We start from the raw sequence: 22,787 nt of genomic DNA on the forward strand, positions 1-22,787 counted from the left end.
CCAATGACCTGCCACTGGCATTAAACAAAGCATGTGTGTCCACGTGTGCTAATGATTCAACCATATGCGCATCAGCAACCACAGCTAATGAAGTCACTGAAATCCTTAACAGAGAGTTGCAGTCTGTTCCTGAACTGAACATCTCTAAAACTAAGAGCATTGTATTTGGTACAAATCATTCCTTAAGTTCTAGACCTCAGCTGAATCTGGTAATGAATGGTGTGGCTGTTGAACAAGTAGAGGAGACTAAATTACTTAGTGTTACCTTAGAATGTAAACTGTCATGGTCAAAACACATAGATTCAATGGGGAGAGGTCTGTCTGTAACAAAGATATGCTCTGCTTTTTTGACAGCGTGCTCCACAAAACAAGTCCTGCAGGATCTAGTTTTGTCTAATCTTGATTATTGTCCAGTCGTGTGGTCCAGTGTTGCTAAGAAAGACCTAGTTAAGCTGCAGCTGGCCCAGAACAGAGGCACATACTGCTCTTCATTGTAATCAGAGGGCTGATGTACATACTATGCATGCCAGTCAGATAAACAGATAAAGCAACTCCTCTCCTCTATTTGACCCAGTTACTTTGGTACAACGCCTCTCCTCTAATGGACCCAGATAGTTTGTGTATGTATTGATATGGAGGCCACGTGTCAAATGTTTTAATTGATGTAGTTCTGTTCTTGAGTGTTCTTGTCTATTAATGTTCTGTATTATGTGTCATGTTTTGTGTGGACTCCAGGAAGAGTAGCTGCTGCTTTTGCAACAGCTAACGGGGGATCCTACTAAGATACCAAAATTCCCAATATTTTGCTGATATGGAAAAGATGAAATCAGAATCATTTTGCTAAAATAGAAAAAATGAAATCAGAATCATTTTGCTAAAATAGAAAAAATGAAATCAGAATCAGGAGAGATCTTGTCTCAGAAATAAAACATCATATAATTGATCTGTAATTGTGTCCATAAAGTGGACTCTGGTGCTGATTACTGTCAAGCGACTCAGTGTATACAGTGTGTACATGGAGTACATAACCCAGGTGACTCCAACGATGCTGTGATTCAGTGTTGTCATGGTCACCGCGTCAGCTGAGAACACACAAAACATCACACTTTTACCAGTTATCCTCTCCATAAAAATGGAACTGTCCCACACTTTATACCGTTACTACCTTACATTCATTAAATGATAGATAAACACCTTGTACTGTGTTTGTGTGGTTATTAAACTGTCTGTGTGGTCACTAAACTGTCTGCGTGGTCACTAAACTGTCTGTGTGGTCACTAAACTGTCTGCGTGGTCACTAAACTGTCTGCGTGGTCACTAAACTGTCTACGTGGTCACTAAACTGTCTGCGTGGTCACTAAACTGTCTGTGTGGTCACTAAACTGTCTGCGTGGTCACTAAACTGTCTGCGTGGTCACTAAACTGTCTACGTGGTCACTAAACTGTCTGCGTGGTCACTAAACTGTCTGTGTGGTCACTAAATTGTCTGCGTGGTCACTAAACTGTCTGTGTGGTCACTAAACTGTCTGTGTGGTTATTAAACTGTCTGCGTGGTCACTAAACTGTCTGCGTGGTCACTAAATTGTCTGCGTGGTCACTAAACTGTCTGCGTGGTCACTAAACTGTCTGCGTGGTCACTAAACTGTCTGTGTGGTCACTAAACTGTCTGTGTGGTCACTAAACTGTCTGCGTGGTCTCTAAACTGTCTGCGTGGACACTAAACTGTCTGCGTGGACACTAAACTGTCTGCGTGGACACTAAACTGTCTGCGTGGTCACTAAACTGTCTGCGTGGTCACTAAACTGTCTGCATGGTCACTAAACTGTCTGCGTGGACACTAAACTGTCTGCGTGGACACTAAACTGTCTGCATGGTCACTAAACTGTCTGCGTGGACACTAAACTGTCTGCGTGGTCACTAAACTGTCTGCGTGGACACTAAACTGTCTGCGTGGACACTAAACTGTCTGCGTGGACACTAAACTGTCTGCGTGGACACTAAACTGTCTGCGTGGTCACTAAACTGTCTGCGTGGACACTAAACTGTCTGCGTGGTCACTAAACTGTCTGCGTGGTCACTAAACTGTCTGCATGGTCACTAAACTGTCTGCGTGGACACTAAACTGTCTGCGCGGACACTAAACTCTGCGTGGACACTAAACTGTCTGTGTGGACACTAAACTCACCAATCAGGGAGCTCTATATGACATCAGCGCTATTAGACCCCGGCGTCTCATTGGTTCTCTGCAGCCAGCGGTCTTTGTGTTGGGTGTGGCCAAAGCCCTCGTCATAGTTCCCTTTCCTCCTGAACAGCTGCTGGTAGTGGAACACACAGTAGAACTCCCCGTACAGCGGAGCATAGCTATGCATGCTACACACACACACACACACACACACACACACACACACACACACACACACACACACACACACACACACACACACACACACACACACACTGTGGGTGATGAATTCATATTCACTGAGGGTTGGGTGAATAATCAAGGTGTATGATATATGTTTGATTCGTTTCCAATGTTGATCTGATCTCATTGTCTCACCTGAGCTTCTTCTGACAGTGTTTACAGCAGAAACAGTTCTTGTGAAATATGAATTTATCAGCGGTCATTTTCTCCATAGGATAGACTGGCTTCAGACAGGATGAACACACGTCCTGTTTACATGGCAGGAACTGGAGGGACAGGGATGGCTGTTATAACACTAATATGAGTAGGGGAGCAAAATTCCGGTAACCTTACTAAAATTCCCAGGTTTTTGTGAAATACTGGTTGGAAGATTCCCGGAGTCGTAAGGGAATAAGCAGAGAAATCTGTAATCCTCCAACCAGGAGTTCTGGAAACCAATATAATTTTGGGAAAGTTAGTGTCATTTTACAACTCTAGATATGAGCTATTACATGGCAAACAGCTGTCATGCCAAGTTGAACTAGAGAGACGCTAACTGTTTAATGATGAAGTCAAAGACTGAAAACAATGAATATTTTCTTAGACTAGAGATCTGACTCCTGTTGCAACATGATAGAGATCTGACTCCTGTTGCAACATGATAGAGATCTGACTCCTGTTGCAACATGATAGAGATCTGACTCCTGTTGCAACATGATAGAGATCTGACTCCTGTTGCAACATGATAGAGATCTGACTCCTGTTGCAACATGATAAGGCCAAAGACGATCCAGCTTGTTGTTGATAATGACAGAAATTGACCAACAGCATCTTATTACAATTCTTTCCAAAAAAAGAAGAAGACAAATGTTTAATTAAATCACACACTTCAAATAATCAAAATGAAACACATAAAAGTTATTTTTTTAAATTGTGATGATATTGAAATGCATTTCAATTAAACAAATCAAAGACAAGTTGTTCTCTGTTTTTTTAATTGAACCTTTATTTAACTGAGCAAGTCAGTTAAGAACACTTTCTTATTTACAATGACAATGACTGATTCAATACCATCACAACACTACTGACTGATTCAATACCATCACAACACTACTGACTGATTCAATACCATCACAACACTACTGACTGATTCAATACCATCACAACACTACTGACTGATTCAATACCATCACAACACTACTGACTGATTCAATACCATCACAACACTACAGACTGATTCAATACCATCACAACACTACTGACTGATTATAAATATTCTAGGGTATTTTCTGATACAATAAAACACTTGATAATATATTTTTATTCATTATGGAACCCCATTAGTTCCTGCCAAGGCAGCAGCTACTCTTCCTGGGGTTTATTATGGATCCCCATTAGTTCCTGCCAAGGCAGTAGCTACTCTTCCTAGGGTTTATTATGGATCCCCATTAGTTCCTGCCAAGGCAGCAGCTACTCTTCCTGGGGTTTATTATGGATCCCCATTAGTTCCTGCCAAGGCAGTAGCTACTCTTCATGGGGTTTATTGTGGATCCCCATTAGTTCCTGCCAAGGCAGCAACTACTCTTCATGGGGTTTATTATGGATCCCCATTAGTTCCTGCCAAGGCAGCAGCTACTCTTCCTGGGGTTTATTATGGATCCCCATTAGTTCCTGCCAAGGCAGTAGCTACTCTTCATGGGGTTTATTGTGGATCCCCATTAGTTCCTGCCAAGGCAGCAACTACTCTTCATGGGGTTTATTATGGATCCCCATTAGTTCCTGCCAAGGCAGCAGCTACTCTTCCTGGGGTTTATTATGGATCCCCATTAGTTCCTGCCAAGGCAGCAGCTACTCTTCCTGGGGTTTATTATGGATCCCCATTAGTTCCTGCCAAGGCAGTAGCTACTCTTCATGGGGTTTATTGTGGATCCCCATTAGTTCCTGCCAAGGCAGCAACTACTCTTCATGGGGTTTATTATGGATCCCCATTAGTTCCTGCCAAGGCAGCAGCTACTCTTCCTGGGGTTTATTATGGATCCCCATTAGTTCCTGCCAAGGCAGCAGCTACTCTTCCTGGGGTTTATTATGGATCCCCATTAGTTCCTGCCAAGGCAGCAGCTACTCTTCATGGGGTTTATTATGGATCCCCATTAGTTCCTGCCAAGGCAGCAGCTACTCTTCCTGGGGTTTATTATGGATCCCCATTAGTTCCTGCCAAGGCAGCAGCTACTCTTCCTGGGGTTTATTATGGATACACATTAGTTCCTGCCAAGACAGCAGCTACTCTTCCTGGGGTTTATTATGGATCCCCATTAGTTCCTGCCAAGACAGCAGCTACTCTTCCTGGGGTTTATTATGGATCCCCATTAGTTCCTGCCAAGACAGCAGCTACTCTTCCTGGGGTTTATTATGGATCCCCATTAGTTCCTGCCAAGACAGCAGCTACTCTTCCTGGGGTTTATTATGGATCCCCATTAGTTCCTGCCAAGACAGCAGCTACTCTTCATGGGTTTCAGCAAAATGAACGCAGTTATGCAATTTTTTGAACATTCAAATAGATTTTCTGATTTCACAACACACTGTGTGCCCTCAGGCCCCAACTCCACCACTACAAAACAAAATCCATGTGTATGTGTGTATAGTGCACGTTATCGTGTGTGTGTATAGTGCACGTTATCGTGTGTGTGTATGCATGTGTCTGTCCTATGTTTGTCTCTTCACAGTCCCCGCTGCTCCATAAGGTGTATTTTTATCTGTTTTTTTTATCTGATTCTACTGCTGCATCAGTAACCTGATGTGGAATAGAGTTCCATGTAGTCATGGCTCTATGTAGTACTGTGGAATAGAGTTCCATGTAGTCATGGCTCTATGTAGTACTGTGGAATAGAGTTCCATGTAGTCATGGCTCTATGTAGTACTGTGGAATAGAGTTCCATGTAGTCAAGGCTCTATGTAGTACTGTGGAATAGAGTTCCATGTAGTCATGACTCTATGTAGTACTGTGGAATAGAGTTCCATGTAGTCATGGCTCTATGTAGTACTGTGGAATAGAGTTCCATGTAGTCATGGCTCTATGTAGTACTGTGGAATAGAGTTCCATGTAATCATGGCTCTATGTAGTACTGTGGAATAGAGTTCCATGTAGTCATGGCTCTATGTAGTACTGTGGAATAGAGTTCCATGTAGTCATGGCTCTATGTAGTACTGTGGAATAGAGTTCCATGTAATCATGGCTCTATGTAGTACTGTGGAATAGAGTTCCATGTAGTCATGGCTCTATGTAGTACTGTGGAATAGAGTTCCATGTAGTCATGGCTCTATGTAGTACTGTGGAATAGAGTTCCATGTAGTCATGACTCTATGTAGTACTGTGGAATAGAGTTCCATGTAGTCATGGCTCTATGTAGTACTGTGGAATAGAGTTCCATGTAGTCATGGCTCTATGTAGTACTGTGGAATAGAGTTCCATGTAGTCATGACTCTATGTAGTACTGTGGAATAGAGTTCCATGTAGTCATGGCTCTATGTAGTACTGTGGAATAGAGTTCCATGTAGTCATGTCTCTATGTAGTACTGTGGAATAGAGTTCCATGTAGTCATGACTCTATGTAGTACTGTGGAATAGAGTTCCATGTAGTCATGGCTCTATGTAGTACTGAGGAATAGAGTTCCATGTAGTCATGACTCTATGTAGTACTGTGGAATAGAGTTCCATGTAGTCATGTCTCTATGTAGTACTGTGGAATAGAGTTCCATGTAGTCATGTCTCTATGTAGTACTGTGGAATAGAGTTCCATGTAGTCATGACTCTATGTAGTACTGTGGAATAGAGTTCCATGTAGTCATGGCTCTATGTAGTACTGTGGAATAGAGTTCCATGTAGTCATGTCTCTATGTAGTACTGTGGAATAGAGTTCCATGTAGTCATGGCTCTATGTAGTACTGTGGAATAGAGTTCCATGTAGTCATGACTCTATGTAGTACTGTGGAATAGAGTTCCATGTAGTCATGTCTCTATGTAGTACTGTGGAATAGAGTTCCATGTAGTCATGGCTCTATGTAGTACTGTGGAATAGAGTTCCATGTAGTCATGACTCTATGTAGTACTGTGGAATAGAGTTCCATGTAGTCATGGCTCTATGTAGTACTGTGGAATAGAGTTCCATGTAGTCATGGCTCTATGTAGTACTGTGCGCCTCACATAGTCAGTTCTGGTCTTGGGGACTGTGAAGAGACCTCTGGTAGCATGTCTGTCTCTCGTTGAATGTGAAGAGCGAGAGAGAAGCGCAGGGGGGTGGGTGATGGTGGGTCATTTGTCAGTGGCAGGTCGCCGGCTGTTCCTTGCTATGCACCGGCTGCGTGGTAGCGTTTGGTGTAGCCTCTCAGAGCCGTCGGGCATGTCCCCAGTGTCACAAATCTGACTTGTAGTGAGTTTTTTGTTATAGATAAGGCAGAGCAAAAATATATGTAAATGACGTCATCATTTCCTCAATCGAAATGAAGTGCCACCTGTTGAACAGCTTTGACCTGTTTCTCTGGTACTGCCTGTTGAACAGCTTTGACCTGTTTCTCTGGTACTGCCTGTTGAACAGCTTTGACCTGTTTCTCTGGTACTGCCTGTTGAACAGCTTTGACCTGTTTCTCTAGTACTGCCGGTTGAACAGCTTTGACCTGTTTCTCTGGTACTGCCTGTTGAACAGCTTTGACCTGTTTCTCTAGTACTGCCTGTTGAACAGCTTTGACCTGTTTATCTGGTACTACCTGTTGAACAGCTTTGACCTGTTTCTCTAGTACTGCCTGTTGAACAGCTTTGACCTGTTTCTCTGGTACTGCCTGTTGAACAGCTTTGACCTGTTTCTCTGGTACTGCCGGTTGAACAGCTTTGACCTGTTTCTCTGGTACTGCCTGTTGAACAGCTTTGACCTGTTTCTCTAGTACTGCCTGTTGAACAGCTTTGACCTGTTTATCTGGTACTACCTGTTGAACAGCTTTGACCTGTTTCTCTAGTACTGCCTGTTGAACAGCTTTGACCTGTTTCTCTGGTACTGCCTGTTGAACAGCTTTGACCTGTTTCTCTGGTACTGCCTGTTGAACAGCTTTGTCCTGTTTCTCTGGTACTGCCTGTTGAACAGCTTTGACCTGTTTCTCTAGTACTGCCGGTTGAACAGCTTTGACCTGTTTCTCTGGTACTGCCTGTTGAACAGCTTTGACCTGCTTCTCTAGTACTGCCTGTTGAACAGCTTTGACCTGTTTCTCTGGTACTGCTTGTTGAACAGCTTTGACCTGTTTCTCTGGTACTGCCTGTTGAACAGCTTTGACCTGTTTCTCTGGTACTGCCCGTTGAACAGCTTTGACCTGTTTCTCTAGTACTGCCGGTTGAACAGCTTTGACCTGTTTCTCTAGTACTGCCTGTTGAACAGCTTTGACCTGTTTCTCTGGTACTGCCTGTTGAACAGCTTTGACCTGTTTCTCTAGTACTGCCTGTTGAACAGCTTTGACCTGTTTCTCTGGTACTACCTGTTGAACAGCTTTGACCTGTTTCTCTAGTACTGCCTGTTGAACAGCTTTGACCTGTTTCTCTGGTACTGCTTGTTGAACAGCTTTGACCTGTTTCTCTGGTACTGCCTGTTGAACAGCTTTTACCTGTTTCTCTAACTACTGCCTGTTGAAGGGCCTTGGCCTTCATGGTGGCTTGTTGGTGGGTGTAGATGGCAGCCTGGAGGTTTGAGATTCTGTCTTCCTCATCCAGCACTACGATCCACAACGATCTCTTCCTTCTGTTTCTCGAGGTGGACAGGTGTCTTCTGGGACGCTACATTAAAGGTCATGTATTTAACCTGAGGCTTCAGCATCACGCCTTAGCATCTCCCTCAAAGAGGTCTAATGGGTTTGCACTCAAAAATATGTTGCATAAAGCTTACTTTATTATTTAATGTTTTAAATGTTTTAGTGCATCTGGGATAGGGTACACAGACGTTTCGGCATTACTGCCTTCTTCAGTGTGTAGGTACAATTTTCTTTGAATTCAAAACAGCACTGATTCTTCACCGGCTCAGGTGAGTGTCTCAAGCTTTGATTCTTCACCGGCTCAGGTGAGTGTCTCAAGCTTTGATTCTTCACCGGCCCAGGTGAGTGTCTCAAGCTTTGATTCTTCACCGGCCCAGGTGAGTGTCTCAAGCTTTGATTCTTCACCGGCCCAGGTGAGTGTCTAGGTGCGTTGATGTCGCATCCTGGAAAACCATTCCTCTCTGCAGGTATGGTACTTTGGCCTGCCGGTCCTTGGCAAAGTGGATGCTTCTTTTGTTGGACACAGCTCTGGTTGGCTGAGAACATGCTCTTCAGTTTCTTCACATCAACCGGGACTCCGGATCATTCTGCTCCATAGGGTCCTCTGGTTGTTGTTGAAGATAATGTGTCTTTGGCTCTGTGTAGACACCCGTTACAATGTCTGTCTGGTTCTGGAGTTCCTCCTCCTCCTCTGGCTGGACGTGCAGGTTCTTGAAATACTCCAGATCACCCTTCTCAATGCAGCTCCTAAATAACTGTGACATTCCCCTTGACCTCATGTCTGTAATAGGCTGGGTTTGAGAGGTTCTGACTGGTGGCCAAGACAAGGCTGACGGTTGACTTCACATCGCCTCTCCTTACATCACTAGTCTCTGTTTTATTCTTGTCTCCTCCTGCAGCTACGTCTAGGACGTTTGTCTCCATCCTCTGTTCCTGCGGGTGGGAGTTACCTCTCCACCTCTCCTTCAGAGTAGTTGTACAAGGAGTTAACTGTGACCTCAGCCCATTCCTGACCATCCTCCTGTATAACTACTACTTTCCTCAGAGAGCTGTCCTGTTGACCTCAATGAGTTGGAGAATGTTAGTTGTTCTGAACTCTTTATCTTTAAAACCAGATGTACCTGATAGACAGGTATTGTCACCATGGTGACCTCCACATTCCCCAGCTACCTGACGCTTAAGGGTTGCCCGGGGCAACAGCTGGAGGATAAAGTTCTTAACCCTGCCCTCAGCCACCTCATCCTGTTCTATCTCTGGTCTCGGGACGGAGGTCAGCCCATACCTAGCCTTCTGACCACTTCTTGTCTCACTAGCCTCTATGATGGATCCGTGGGAGTGGAGGACGTTGAAGTGATGGAGAGAGTTCATTGTGTTGTTGATGCTCTCTGTAACTGTCTCTATCTCCACTCTGTTCTGGTGCTTGATCAGGTTAAACAGCATAGAGTCAAACAGCTGAGCACTGTTCCTAACAGTAACCTCTAACACCAACGTCTCCTCCTGAACCCATCTGTCTGGAGCTAAGTCTCCTTGAGGTGAAGGGTTATTCTGGGGCTTTGGTTCCTACAGATGTGATAGACATCCTGTTATGTTCATTTCTCTGAAAGGACTGTTTTCAAATAGAGTGCACTGACACTTTGACTTGTTAGACTAGTTTCAATGTCAACGTCTGCTGTTGAAGCGTACTGTGACTCTCTCAAAGACGTGTTTGACTGTGGAGACCCCTTCATGGACCTCACTAAGTGTGTGCATTGTTATATCCGGCATCCAGAGCTTCTCCCCCGGATTGAGAACTCACATCAAGATTTGTAAAACAAATGTGCTTTTGATCACTCTCTGAACTGTCTTACTCTTCTCAAACACTTGTTTTCTCTTAGGAACTGCTCCTCACTTGTCCTCCGACACGAGCACCTTGTTCAGGGCTACAAGTTAATCTCGGCTGGCCAAAAGGGTGTCGTGCTGCTGGCTCTCAAACACCCTCTTAGCAGATTGGACGTCCAATGTGACCAACTCCTCCTCCTCACACTCACTAAGTTCCCCATGAGCAGCATCAGCCCTCTCCACCTTGTCCGTGGCCCCGTTAACCCTCTCCTCTTGAATGTTCTGGCTATCCAATGGCTGCTCAAACAAAGCTGATGTTCTCTTCACATTTGCCCAAACTCCAGCCCCAACTCCAACCCCAGCTCCAACCAAGTCACTAAGATACTTCTTTGCAAACAGCCTCTACAAACCAAGTCATATTATGTTAGCTAAACTCCAGACATTCTGTTAGTTGAACTCCAAACATTCTGTTAGCTGAACTCCAAACATTCTGTTAGCTGAACTCCAAACATTCTGTTAGCTGAACTCCAAACATTCTGTTAGCTGAGCTCCAAACATTCTGTTAGCTGAGCTCCAAACATTCTGTTAGCTGAACTCCAAAACAATCGGTGCCGTAAGTTACATTCCTCAGTGAAAGCAGGCTTATTCATATTTTTCAGTGTTTGTATGGTTATGGTTTGACAAAATACCATTATATTACAACAAAATCAACAGCAAAACAACATTACCTGCAAGCCAAACAAACAATCCTTCTAAAATACACCTTGCACCTTGTGACAACAGGACAACAGGACTCCTCTGCCTACCTTGGATGGTTTCACTCCTCTCTTGGTTGGAGAGGATGGATCTTGAGCCTGCAGGGAAACATCATAATATTAGTTCAATATGACAAACTAATATAATTATTATTATTTGTAAGGATAATCACTATAATTACATAACAGTTATAGTACTGTATATTTTTCGACTGGCTTCTCAGTGATCTGACTTCATGTTGTCTGTGTGTTGTGGAGACCAGAGGACTTCATGTTGTCTGTGTGTTGTGGAGACCAGAGGACTTCATGTTGTCTGTGTGTTGTGGAGACCAGAGGCCTTCATGTTGTCTGTGTGTTGTGGAGACCAGAGGCCTTCATGTTGTCTGTGTGTTGTGGAGACCAGAGGCCTTCATGTTGTCTGTGTGTTGTGGAGACCAGAGGCCTTCATGTTGTCTGTGTGTTGTGGAGACCAGAGGACTTCATGTTGTCTGTGTGTTGTGGAGACCAGAGGCCTTCATGTTGTCTGTGTGTTGTGGAGACCAGAGGCCTTCATGTTGTCTGTGTGTTGTGGAGACCAGAGGCCTTCATGTTGTCTGTGTGTTGTGGAGACCAGAGGCCTTCATGTTGTCTGTGTGTTGTGTAGACCAGAGGACTTCATGTTGTCTGTGTGTTGTGTAGACCAGAGGACTTCATGTTGTCTGTGTGTTGTGGAGACCAGAGGCCTTCATGTTGTCTGTGTGTTGTGGAGACCAGAGGCCTTCATGTTGTCTGTGTGTTGTGGAGACCAGAGGCCTTCATGTTGTCTGTGTGTTGTGGAGACCAGAGGCCTTCATGTTGTCTGTGTGTTGTGTAGACCAGAGGCCTTCATGTTGTCTGTGTGTTGTGGAGACCAGAGGCCTTCATGTTGTCTGTGTGTTGTGGAGACCAGAGGCCTTCATGTTGTCTGTGTGTTGTGGAGACCAGAGGCCTTCATGTTGTCTGTGTGTTGTGGAGACCAGAGGCCTTCATGTTGTCTGTGTGTTGTGGAGACCAGAGGCCTTCATGTTGTCTGTGTGTTGTGGAGACCAGAGGCCTTCATGTTGTCTGTGTGTTGTGTAGACCAGAGGCCTTCATGTTGTCTGTGTGTTGTGTAGACCAGAGGCCTTCATGTTGTCTGTGTGTTGTGGAGACCAGAGGCCTTCATGTTGTCTGTGTGTTGTGGAGACCAGAGGCCTTCATGTTGTCTGTGTGTTGTGTAGACCAGAGGCCTTCATGTTGTCTGTGTGTTGTGGAGACCAGAGGCCTTCATGTTGTCTGTGTGTTGTGGAGACCAGAGGCCTTCATGTTGTCTGTGTGTTGTGTAGACCAGAGGCCTTCATGTTGTCTGTGTGTTGTGTAGACCAGAGGCCTTCATGTTGTCTGTGTGTTGTGTAGACCAGAGGCCTTCATGTTGTCTGTGTGTTGTGTAGACCAGAGGCCTTCATGTTGTCTGTGTGTTGTGTAGACCAGAGGCCTTCATGTTGTCTGTGTGTTGTGGAGACCAGAGGCCTTCATGTTGTCTGTGTGTTGTGGAGACCAGAGGCCTTCATGTTGTCTGTGTGTTGTGGAGACCAGAGGCCTTCATGTTGTCTGTGTGTTGTGTAGACCAGAGGCCTTCATGTTGTCTGTGTGTTGTGTAGACCAGAGGCCTTCATGTTGTCTGTGTGTTGTGTAGACCAGAGGCCTTCATGTTGTCTGTGTGTTGTGTAGACCAGAGGCCTTCATGTTGTCTGTGTGTTGTGGAGACCAGAGGACTTCATGTTGTCTGTGTGTTGTGGAGACCAGAGGCCTTCATGTTGTCTGTGTGTTGTGTAGACCAGAGGCCTTCATGTTGTCTGTGTGTTGTGGAGACCAGAGGCCTTCATGTTGTCTGTGTGTTGTGGAGACCAGAGGACTTCATGTTGTCTGTGTGTTGTGGAGACCAGAGGACTTCATGTTGTCTGTGTGTTGTGTAGACCAGAGGCCTTCATGTTGTCTGTGTGTTGTGGAGACCAGAGGACTTCATGTTGTCTGTGTGTTGTGGAGACCAGAGGACTTCATGTTGTCTGTGTGTTGTGTAGACCAGAGGCCTTCATGTTGTCTGTGTGTTGTGGAGACCAGAGGCCTTCATGTTGTCTGTGTGTTGTGGAGACCAGAGGACTTCATGTTGTCTGTGTGTTGTGGAGACCAGAGGCCTTCATGTTGTCTGTGTGTTGTGGAGACCAGAGGCCTTCATGTTGTCTGTGTGTTGTGTAGACCAGAGGCCTTCATGTTGTCTGTGTGTTGTGGAGACCAGAGGCCTTCATGTTGTCTGTGTGTTGTGGAGACCAGAGGCCTTCATGTTGTCTGTGTGTTGTGGAGACCAGAGGCCTTCATGTTGTCTGTGTGTTGTGGAGACCAGAGGCCTTCATGTTGTCTGTGTGTTGTGGAGACCAGAGGCCTTCATGTTGTCTGTGTGTTGTGGAGACCAGAGGTCTTCATGTTTTCTGACCTCAGAGTACAGCACTGTCTAAGACAGATATATATATACAGTATATAGATCCTACAGAAGACACACATGGAGCTATGGCAGGACACTCCAACCATGTTTCTGGAGATCTACCCTCCTGTAGGTTTTAACTCCAACCCTGTTCCTGGAGAGTTACACTCCTGTAGGTTTTAACTCCAACCCTGTTCAAATCAAATCAAATCAAATGAAATTTTATTTGTCACATACACATGGTTAGCAGATGTTAATGTGAGTGTAGCGAAATGCTTGTGCTTCTAGTTCCGACAATGCAGTAATAACCAACAAGTAATCTAACTAACAATTCCAAAACTACTGTCTTGTACACAGTGTGAGGGGATAAAGAATATGTACATAAGGATATATGAATGAGTGATGGTACAGAGCAGCATAGGCAAGATACAGTAGATGATATCGAGTACAGTATATACATATGAGATGAGTATGTAAACAAAGTGGCATAGTTAAAGTGGCTAGTGATACATGTATTACATAAGGATGCAGTCGATGATATAGAGTACAGTATATACGTATGCATATGAGATGAATAATGTAGGGTAAGTAACATTATATAAGGTAGCGTTGTTTAAAGTGGCTAGTGATATATTTACATCATTTCCTATCAATTCCCATTATTAAAGTGGCTGGAGTGAGTCAGTGTCATTGTCAGTGTGTTGGCAGCAGCCACTCAATGTTAGTGGTGGCTGTTTAACAGTCTGATGGCCTTGAGATAGAAGCTGTTTTTCAGTCTCTCGGTCCCAGCTTTGATGCACCTGTACTGACCTCGCCTTCTGGATGATAGCGGGGTGAACAGGCAGTGGCTCGGGTGGTTGATGTCCTTGATGATCTTTATGGCCTTCCTGTAACATCGGGTGGTGTAGGTGTCCTGGAGGGCAGGTAGTTTGCCCCCGGTGATGCGTTGTGCAGACCTCACTACCCTCTGGAGAGCCTTACGGTTGAGGGCGGAGCAGTTGCCGTACCAGGCGGTGATACAGCCCGACAGGATGCTCTCGATTGTGCATCTGTAGAAGTTTGTGAGTGCTTTTGGTGACAAGCCGAATTTCTTCAGCCTCCTGAGGTTGAAGAGGCGCTGCTGCGCCTTCTTCACGATGCTGTCTGTGTGAGTGGACCAATTCAGTTTGTCTGTGATGTGTATGCCGAGGAACTTAAAACTTGCTACCCTCTCCACTACTGTTCCATCGATGTGGATCGGGGGGTGTTCCCTCTGCTGTTTCCTGAAGTCCACAATCATCTCCTTAGTTTTGTTGACGTTGAGTGTGAGGTTATTTTCCTGACACCACACTCCACTCCGAGGGCCCTCCCCTCCTCCTGTTCCTGGAAAGTTACCCTCCTGTAGGTTATAACTCCAACCATGTTCCTGGAGAGCACACTCCACCTCACCTACAGGACAATAGATCTCCAGGAACATGGTTGGAGTTAAAAACCTATAGGAAGGTAGATCTCCAGGAACATGGTTGGAGTTAAAACCTACAGGAAGGTAGATCTCCAGGAACATGGTTGGAGTTAAAACCTACAGGACGATAGATCTCCAGGAACATGGTTGGAGAGTCCTGATCTATAGATCCTTGAGATAAGATGGACATAGTTCTATAGCTCATAGATAAAATACTGTAACACCTCTAACCCCAGGGCCAATGAGACACATCTCAGAGGAGCGAGGGAAGGAGTACTGACCGTTGACTCTGCAGCTGCTACCTTGGACAGATAGAGAGCAGACATGGCTCTGACAGAGACAGAAGCGGACGGTTTCTCCCTCTCTGGGCTGAAGGAGGAGGAACCGGCGTCACTGAGGTCTGAGATCGACTTCCTCTTGTCAACTACGGAAATATCAGAGGGACAAACAGTTTTTTTTTGCACACACTTTCCCATTGATATCTTACAATACATTCTTAGCTGTGATGCACAGCAAATTTATACCATTTCACAGTTTTATCCCACTTTTTATTTTATTTTTTATTTCACCTTTATTTAACCAGGTAGGCTAGTTGAGAACACCTTTATTTAACCAGGTAGGCTAGTTGAGAACACCTTTATTTAACCAGGTAGGACAGTTGAGAACACCTTTATTTAACCAGGTAGGCTAGTTGAGAACACCTTTATTTAACCAGGTAGGCTAGTTGAAAACACCTTTATTTAACCAGGTAGGCTAGTTGAGAACAAGTTCTCATTTACAACTGCGACCTGGCCAAGATAAAGCATAGCAGTGTGAACAGACAACAACACAGAGTTACACATGGAGTAAACAATAAACAAGTCAATAACACAGTAGAAAAAAAGAGAGAGTCTATATACATTGTGTGCAAAAGGCATGAGGAGGTAGGCAAATAATTAAAATTTTGCAGATTAACACTGGAGTGATAAATGATCAGATGGTAATGTACAGGTAGAGATACTGGTGTGCAAAAGAGCAGAAAAGTAAATAAATATAAACAGTATGGGGATGAGGTAGGTAAAATTGGGTGGGCTATTTACCAATAGACTATGTACAGCTGCAGCGATCGGTTAGCTGCTCAGATAGCAGATGTTTGAAGTTGGTGAGGGAGATAAAAGTCTCCAACTTCAGCGATTTTTGCAATTCGTTCCAGTCACAGGCAGCAGAGAACTGGAACGAAAGGCGGCCAAATGAGGTGTTGGCTTTAGGGATGATCAGTGAGATACACCTGCTGGAGCGCGTGCTACGGGTGGGTGTTGCCATCGTGACCAGTGAACTGAGATAAGGCGGAGCTTTACCTAGCATGGACTTGTAGATGACCTGGAGCCAGTGGGTCTGGCGACAAATATGTAGCGAGGGCCAGCCGACTAGAGCATACAGGTCGCAGTGGTGGGTGGTATAAGGTGCTTTAGTAACAAAACTGATGGCACTGTGATAAACTGCATCCAGTTTGCTGAGTAGAGTATTGGAAGCTATTTTGTAGATGACATCGCCGAAGTCGAGGATCGACTTCATTGTGATGATAGCGTATCTTAATGTACTGTGTGTAACCCTAACCTATTACGTCTCCGTCCACTCACAGCATTTCTAAACCCAGAGTAGCAACATGGTGAGACTTCCGGGAACGCTTGTGAAGCAGACCAAGCAGACCAGGCCGCGGTTTGGGGTTTGAGAAGTCAATGAGAGAAGTGAAGAATTCTTCCTTAGACCAAGCAGACCAGGCAGCGGTTTGGGGTTTGAGAAGTCAATGAGAGAAGTGAATAATTCTTCCTTAGACCAAGCAGACCAGGCCGCGGTTTGGGGTTTGAGAAGTCAATGAGAGAAGTGAAGAATTCTTCCTTAGACCAAGCAGACCAGGCAGCGGTTTGGAGTTTGAGAAGTCAATGAGAGAAGTGAAGAATTCTTCCTTAGTTGTTTATTTTCTCCAAATCTAAAGGCACAGCCCTGATTGGAGCCCATGTCTTCAGTAGTTGAACGTGTTATTACTCCAACGTTTTCATCTTCGTCAAAAACAGCTTTATATCGACGGACTGCCTTTGATTTGATGGCCTGCACGAACGCGAGACGACCGTTAGACCCGATGACCTGTTTCTACGCACGAGCTTAGCTAGCCAACGCCGCCATGACATCACCTACAAGTGTGATCGGGGATTTCTATTGGACAAGCAGTTTCTGCCTATCTTCATACTGTAGTGTCTTTACTTCTGCCAAATGTGTCTCATGTGATTGAGAGGATCAAGTCTGTATCAGCTGTAGTGGAAATTTCAGTACTGAGAGAAACTTGGACAATTATTCAAACAATCGCCTTTATTCAACATCGATTCATTATTGCAATGATAAAACCGTTGACCGCACACTCTAAGTTGTGTTGCTGAGAGCTTAGCTGATAATGAAAAAGCAGAGATCTTATATAGGCCCTAAATGTTCAGTCAGTAAAAAAGCCACCTTGGTCCATCTCCTGGTTATCTGCACGGGATGTTGATTTACCACCTACTCATTCACTGCTGCAGGCCCTTTATAGAACCAACAGCCTGCTCCACCTACTTCACTGCTGCAGGCCCTTTATAGAACCAACAGCCTGCTCCACCTACTTCACTGCTGCAGGCCCTTTATAGAACCAACAGCCTGCTCCACCTACTTCACTGCTGCAGGCCCTTTATAGAACCAACAGCCTGCTCCACCTACTCATTCACTGCTGCAGGCCCTTTATAGAACCAACAGCCTGCTCCACCTACTCATTCACTGCTGCAGGCCCTTTATAGAACCAACAGCCTGCTCCACCTACTTCACTGCTGCAGGCCCTTTATAGAACCAACAGCCTGCTCCACCTACTCATTCACTGCTGCAGGCCCTTTATAGAACCAACAGCCTGCTCCACCTACTCATTCACTGCTGCAGGCCCTTTATAGAACCAACAGCCTGCTCCACCTACTCATTCACTGCTGCAGGCCCTTTATAGAACCAACAGCCTGCTCCACCTACTTCACTGCTGCAGGCCCTTTATAGAACCAACAGCCTGCTCCACCTACTTCACTGCTGCAGGCCCTTTATAGAACCAACAGCCTGCTCCACCTACTCATTCACTGCTGCAGGCCCTTTATAGAACCAACAGCCTGCTCCACCTACTTCACTGCTGCAGGCCCTTTATAGAACCAACAGCCTGCTCCACCTACTCATTCACTGCTGCAGGCCCTTTATAGAACCAACAGCCTGCTCCACCTACTCATTCACTGCTGCAGGCCCTTTATAGAACCAACAGCCTGCTCCACCTACTTCACTGCTGCAGGCCCTTTATAGAACCAACAGCCTGCTCCACCTACTCATTCACTGCTGCAGGCCCTTTATAGAACCAACAGCCTGCTCCACCTACTTCACTGCTGCAGCTGTCTGGCCTGCCTTAGCTCCCCAGTCCCCAATCATGTGGTACACAAGTTAACAAACTTGAATAATGCAACAAAGCATGTAGAACTGTTAATTACTGTTCACAAAACAGGCTAGAACACTTTCCAATGCAAGACAAAACCGGAAGCTTCCAGCTTTAATTGTAGTCTAACTTTCTGTGTTAGCTTACAGCTGACTTCAGTACTGTAGTACTTTATTTGTGATAACCAAACCATAGCACAAAATATGCTGATTTCAAAGCTGACTGTCACTAAAAACACACTGACTCAAATCTCTCTGTTAAACAACCATCACTAACATAGAGAGGCTGCTGCCAACACACTGACTCAAATCTCTCTGTTAAACAACCATCACTAACATAGAGAGGCTGCTGCCAACACACTGACTCAAATCTCTCTGTTAAACAGCCATCACTAACATAGAGAGGCTGCTGCCAACACACTGACTCAAATCTCTCTGTTAAACAGCCATCACTAACATAGAGAGGCTGCTACCAACACACTGACTCAAATCTCTCTGTTAAACAACCATCACTAACATAGAGAGGCTGCTGCCAACACACTGACTCAAATCTCTCTGTTAAACAACCATCACTAACATAGAGAGGCTGCTGCCAACACACTGACTCAAATCTCTCTGTTAAACAACCATCACTAACATAGAGAGGCTGCTGCCAACACACTGACTCAAATCTCTCTGTTAAACAGCCATCACTAACATAGAGAGGCTGCTGCCAACACACTGACTCAAATCTCTCTGTTAAACAACCATCACTAACATAGAGAGGCTGCTGCCAACACACTGACTCAAATCTCTCTGTTAAACAACCATCACTAACATAGAGAGGCTGCTGCCAACACACTGACTCAAATCTCTCTGTTAAACAGCCATCACTAACATAGAGAGGCTGCTGCCAACACACTGACTCAAATCTCTCTGTTAAACAACCATCACTAACATAGAGAGGCTGCTGCCAACACACTGACTCAAATCTCTCTGTTAAACAACCATCACTAACATAGAGAGGCTGCTGCCAACACACTGACTCAAATCTCTCTGTTAAACAACCATCACTAACATAGAGAGGCTGCTGCCAACATGACTCAAATCTCTCTGTTAAACAGCCATCACTAACATAGAGAGGCTGCTGCCAACACACTGACTCAAATCTCTCTGTTAAACAGCCATCACTAACATAGAGAGGCTGCTGCCAACATGACTCAAATCTCTCTGTTAAACAGCCATCACTAACATAGAGAGGCTGCTGCCAACACACTGACTCAAATCTCTCTGTTAAACAACCATCACTAACATAGAGAGGCTGCTACCAACACACTGACTCAAATCTCTCTGTTAAACAACCATCACTAACATAGAGAGGCTGCTGCCAACACACTGACTCAAATCTCTCTGTTAAACAACCATCACTAACATAGAGAGGCTGCTGCCAACACACTGACTCAAATCTCTCTGTTAAACAGCCATCACTAACATAGAGAGGCTGCTGCCAACACACTGACTCAAATCTCTCTGTTAAACAGCCATCACTAACATAGAGAGGCTGCTGCCAACACACTGACTCAAATCTCTCTGTTAAACAACCATCACTAACATAGAGAGGCTGCTGCCAACACACTGACTCAAATCTCTCTGTTAAACAGCCATCACTAACATAGAGAGGCTGCTGCCAACACACTGACTCAAATCTCTCTGTTAAACAACCATCACTAACATAGAGAGGCTGCTGCCAACACACTGACTCAAATCTCTCTGTTAAACAGCCATCACTAACATAGAGAGGCTGCTGCCAACACACTGACTCAAATCTCTCTGTTAAACAACCATCACTAACATAGAGAGGCTGCTGCCAACATGACTCAAATCTCTCTGTTAAACAGCCATCACTAACATAGAGAGGCTGCTGCCAACACACTGACTCAAATCTCTCTGTTAAACAACCATCACTAACATAGAGAGGCTGCTGCCAACACACTGACTCAAATCTCTCTGTTAAACAACCATCACTAACATAGAGAGGCTGCTGCCAACACACTGACTCAAATCTCTCTGTTAAACAACCATCACTAACATAGAGAGGCTGCTGCCAACACACTGACTCAAATCTCTCTGTTAAACAACCATCACTAACATAGAGAGGCTGCTGCCAACACACTGACTCAAATCTCTCTGTTAAACAGCCATCACTAACATAGAGAGGCTGCTGCCAACACACTGACTCAAATCTCTCTGTTAAACAACCATCACTAACATAGAGAGGCTGCTGCCAACACACTGACTCAAATCTCTCTGTTAAACAACCATCACTAACATAGAGGCTGCTACCAACACACTGACTCAAATCTCTCTGTTAAACAACCATCACTAACATAGAGAGGCTGCTGCCAACACACTGACTCAAATCTCTCTGTTAAACAACCATCACTAACATAGAGAGGCTGCTGCCAACACACTGACTCAAATCTCTCTGTTAAACAGCCATCACTAACATAGAGAGGCTGCTGCCAACACACTGACTCAAATCTCTCTGTTAAACAACCATCACTAACATAGAGAGGCTGCTGCCAACACACTGACTCAAATCTCTCTGTTAAACAGCCATCACTAACATAGAGAGGCTGCTGCCAACACACTGACTCAAATCTCTCTGTTAAACAACCATCACTAACATAGAGAGGCTGCTGCCAACACACTGACTCAAATCTCTCTGTTAAACAGCCATCACTAACATAGAGAGGCTGCTGCCAACACACTGACTCAAATCTCTCTGTTAAACAACCATCACTAACATAGAGAGGCTGCTGCCAACACACTGACTCAAATCTCTCTGTTAAACAGCCATCACTAACATAGAGAGGCTGCTGCCAACACACTGACTCAAATCTCTCTGTTAAACAACCATCACTAACATAGAGAGGCTGCTGCCAACACACTGACTCAAATCTCTCTGTTAAACAACCATCACTAACATAGAGAGGCTGCTACCAACACACTGACTCAAATCTCTCTGTTAAACAGCCATCACTAACATAGAGAGGCTGCTGCCAACATGACTCAAATCTCTCTGTTAAACAGCCATCACTAACATAGAGAGGCTGCTGCCAACACACTGACTCAAATCTCTCTGTTAAACAGCCATCACTAACATAGAGAGGCTGCTGCCAACACACTGACTCAAATCTCTCTGTTAAACAACCATCACTAACATAGAGAGGCTGCTGCCAACATGACTCAAATCTCTCTGTTAAACAGCCATCACTAACATAGAGAGGCTGCTGCCAACACACTGACTCAAATCTCTCTGTTAAACAACCATCACTAACATAGAGAGGCTGCTACCAACACACTGACTCAAATCTCTCTGTTAAACAACCATCACTAACATAGAGAGGCTGCTACCAACACACTGACTCAAATCTCTCTGTTAAACAGCCATCACTAACATAGAGAGGCTGCTGCCAACACACTGACTCAAATCTCTCTGTTAAACAACCATCACTAACATAGAGAGGCTGCTGCCAACACACTGACTCAAATCTCTCTGTTAAACAACCATCACTAACATAGAGAGGCTGCTACCAACACACTGACTCAAATCTCTCTGTTAAACAACCATCACTAACATAGAGAGGCTGCTGCCAACACACTGACTCAAATCTCTCTGTTAAACAACCATCACTAACATAGAGAGGCTGCTGCCAACATGACTCAAATCTCTCTGTTAAACAGCCATCACTAACATAGAGAGGCTGCTGCCAACACACTGACTCAAATCTCTCTGTTAAACAACCATCACTAACATAGAGAGGCTGCTGCCAACACACTGACTCAAATCTCTCTGTTAAACAGCCATCACTAACATAGAGAGGCTGCTGCCAACACACTGACTCAAATCTCTCTGTTAAACAACCATCACTAACATAGAGAGGCTGCTGCCAACACACTGACTCAAATCTCTCTGTTAAACAACCATCACTAACATAGAGAGGCTGCTGCCAACACACTGACTCAAATCTCTCTGTTAAACAACCATCACTAACATAGAGAGGCTGCTGCCAACACACTGACTCAAATCTCTCTGTTAAACAACCATCACTAACATAGAGAGGCTGCTGCCAACACACTGACTCAAATCTCTCTGTTAAACAACCATCACTAACATAGAGAGGCTGCTGCCAACACACTGACTCAAATCTCTCTGTTAAACAGCCATCACTAACATAGAGAGGCTGCTACCAACACACTGACTCAAATCTCTAGCCACTTTAATACATGGACTTAATACATGTATCACTGGTCCCTTTAAATAATACCACTTTAAATAATGTTTACAAACCCTACATTACACATCTCATATGTATATACTGTACTTTATACCGCACGGCCATCGCTCATCCATATATTTATATGTACATATTCTATTCAATCCTTTACATTTGTGGATATTTGTGTGTATAAGGTAGTTGTTGTGAAATTGTTAGATTACTTGTTAGATATTACTGCACGGTCGGAAATAGAAGCACAAGCTTTTCTCTACAGTCTCATTAACATCTGCTAACCATGTGTATGTGACCAGTAACATCTGCTAACCATGTGTATGTGACCAATAACATCTGCTAACCATGTGTATGTGACCAATAACATCTG

General features: G+C 44.6%; 1 protein-coding gene across 3 annotated transcripts in view; it reads right to left on the reverse strand.

Moving 5' to 3' along the window:
• Positions 1–225: 225 nt before the first annotated feature.
• The window catches only part of LOC110489519 (LIM domain and actin-binding protein 1), a 40,193-nt gene continuing 17,631 nt past the window's right edge, over positions 226–22,787 (reverse strand). For all 3 annotated transcript variants that reach the window (XM_021562232.2, XM_021562233.2, XM_036945635.1), the window contains exons 6-10: positions 14,963–15,105; positions 10,816–10,863; positions 2,561–2,691; positions 2,186–2,370; positions 226–1,082 (exon numbers count right to left, since the gene is read on the reverse strand). In XM_021562232.2, coding sequence (XP_021417907.2) covers positions 2,199–2,370; positions 2,561–2,691; positions 10,816–10,863; positions 14,963–15,105 — 494 coding nt within the window. In that variant the 3' untranslated portion in view covers positions 226–1,082; positions 2,186–2,198. The remainder of the gene's footprint in view (positions 1,083–2,185; positions 2,371–2,560; positions 2,692–10,815; positions 10,864–14,962; positions 15,106–22,787) is intronic.

This window comes from Oncorhynchus mykiss, chromosome 15 (assembly GCF_013265735.2).
Source record: "Oncorhynchus mykiss isolate Arlee chromosome 15, USDA_OmykA_1.1, whole genome shotgun sequence".
Classification (NCBI taxonomy): Eukaryota; Metazoa; Chordata; class Actinopteri; order Salmoniformes; family Salmonidae; genus Oncorhynchus; species Oncorhynchus mykiss.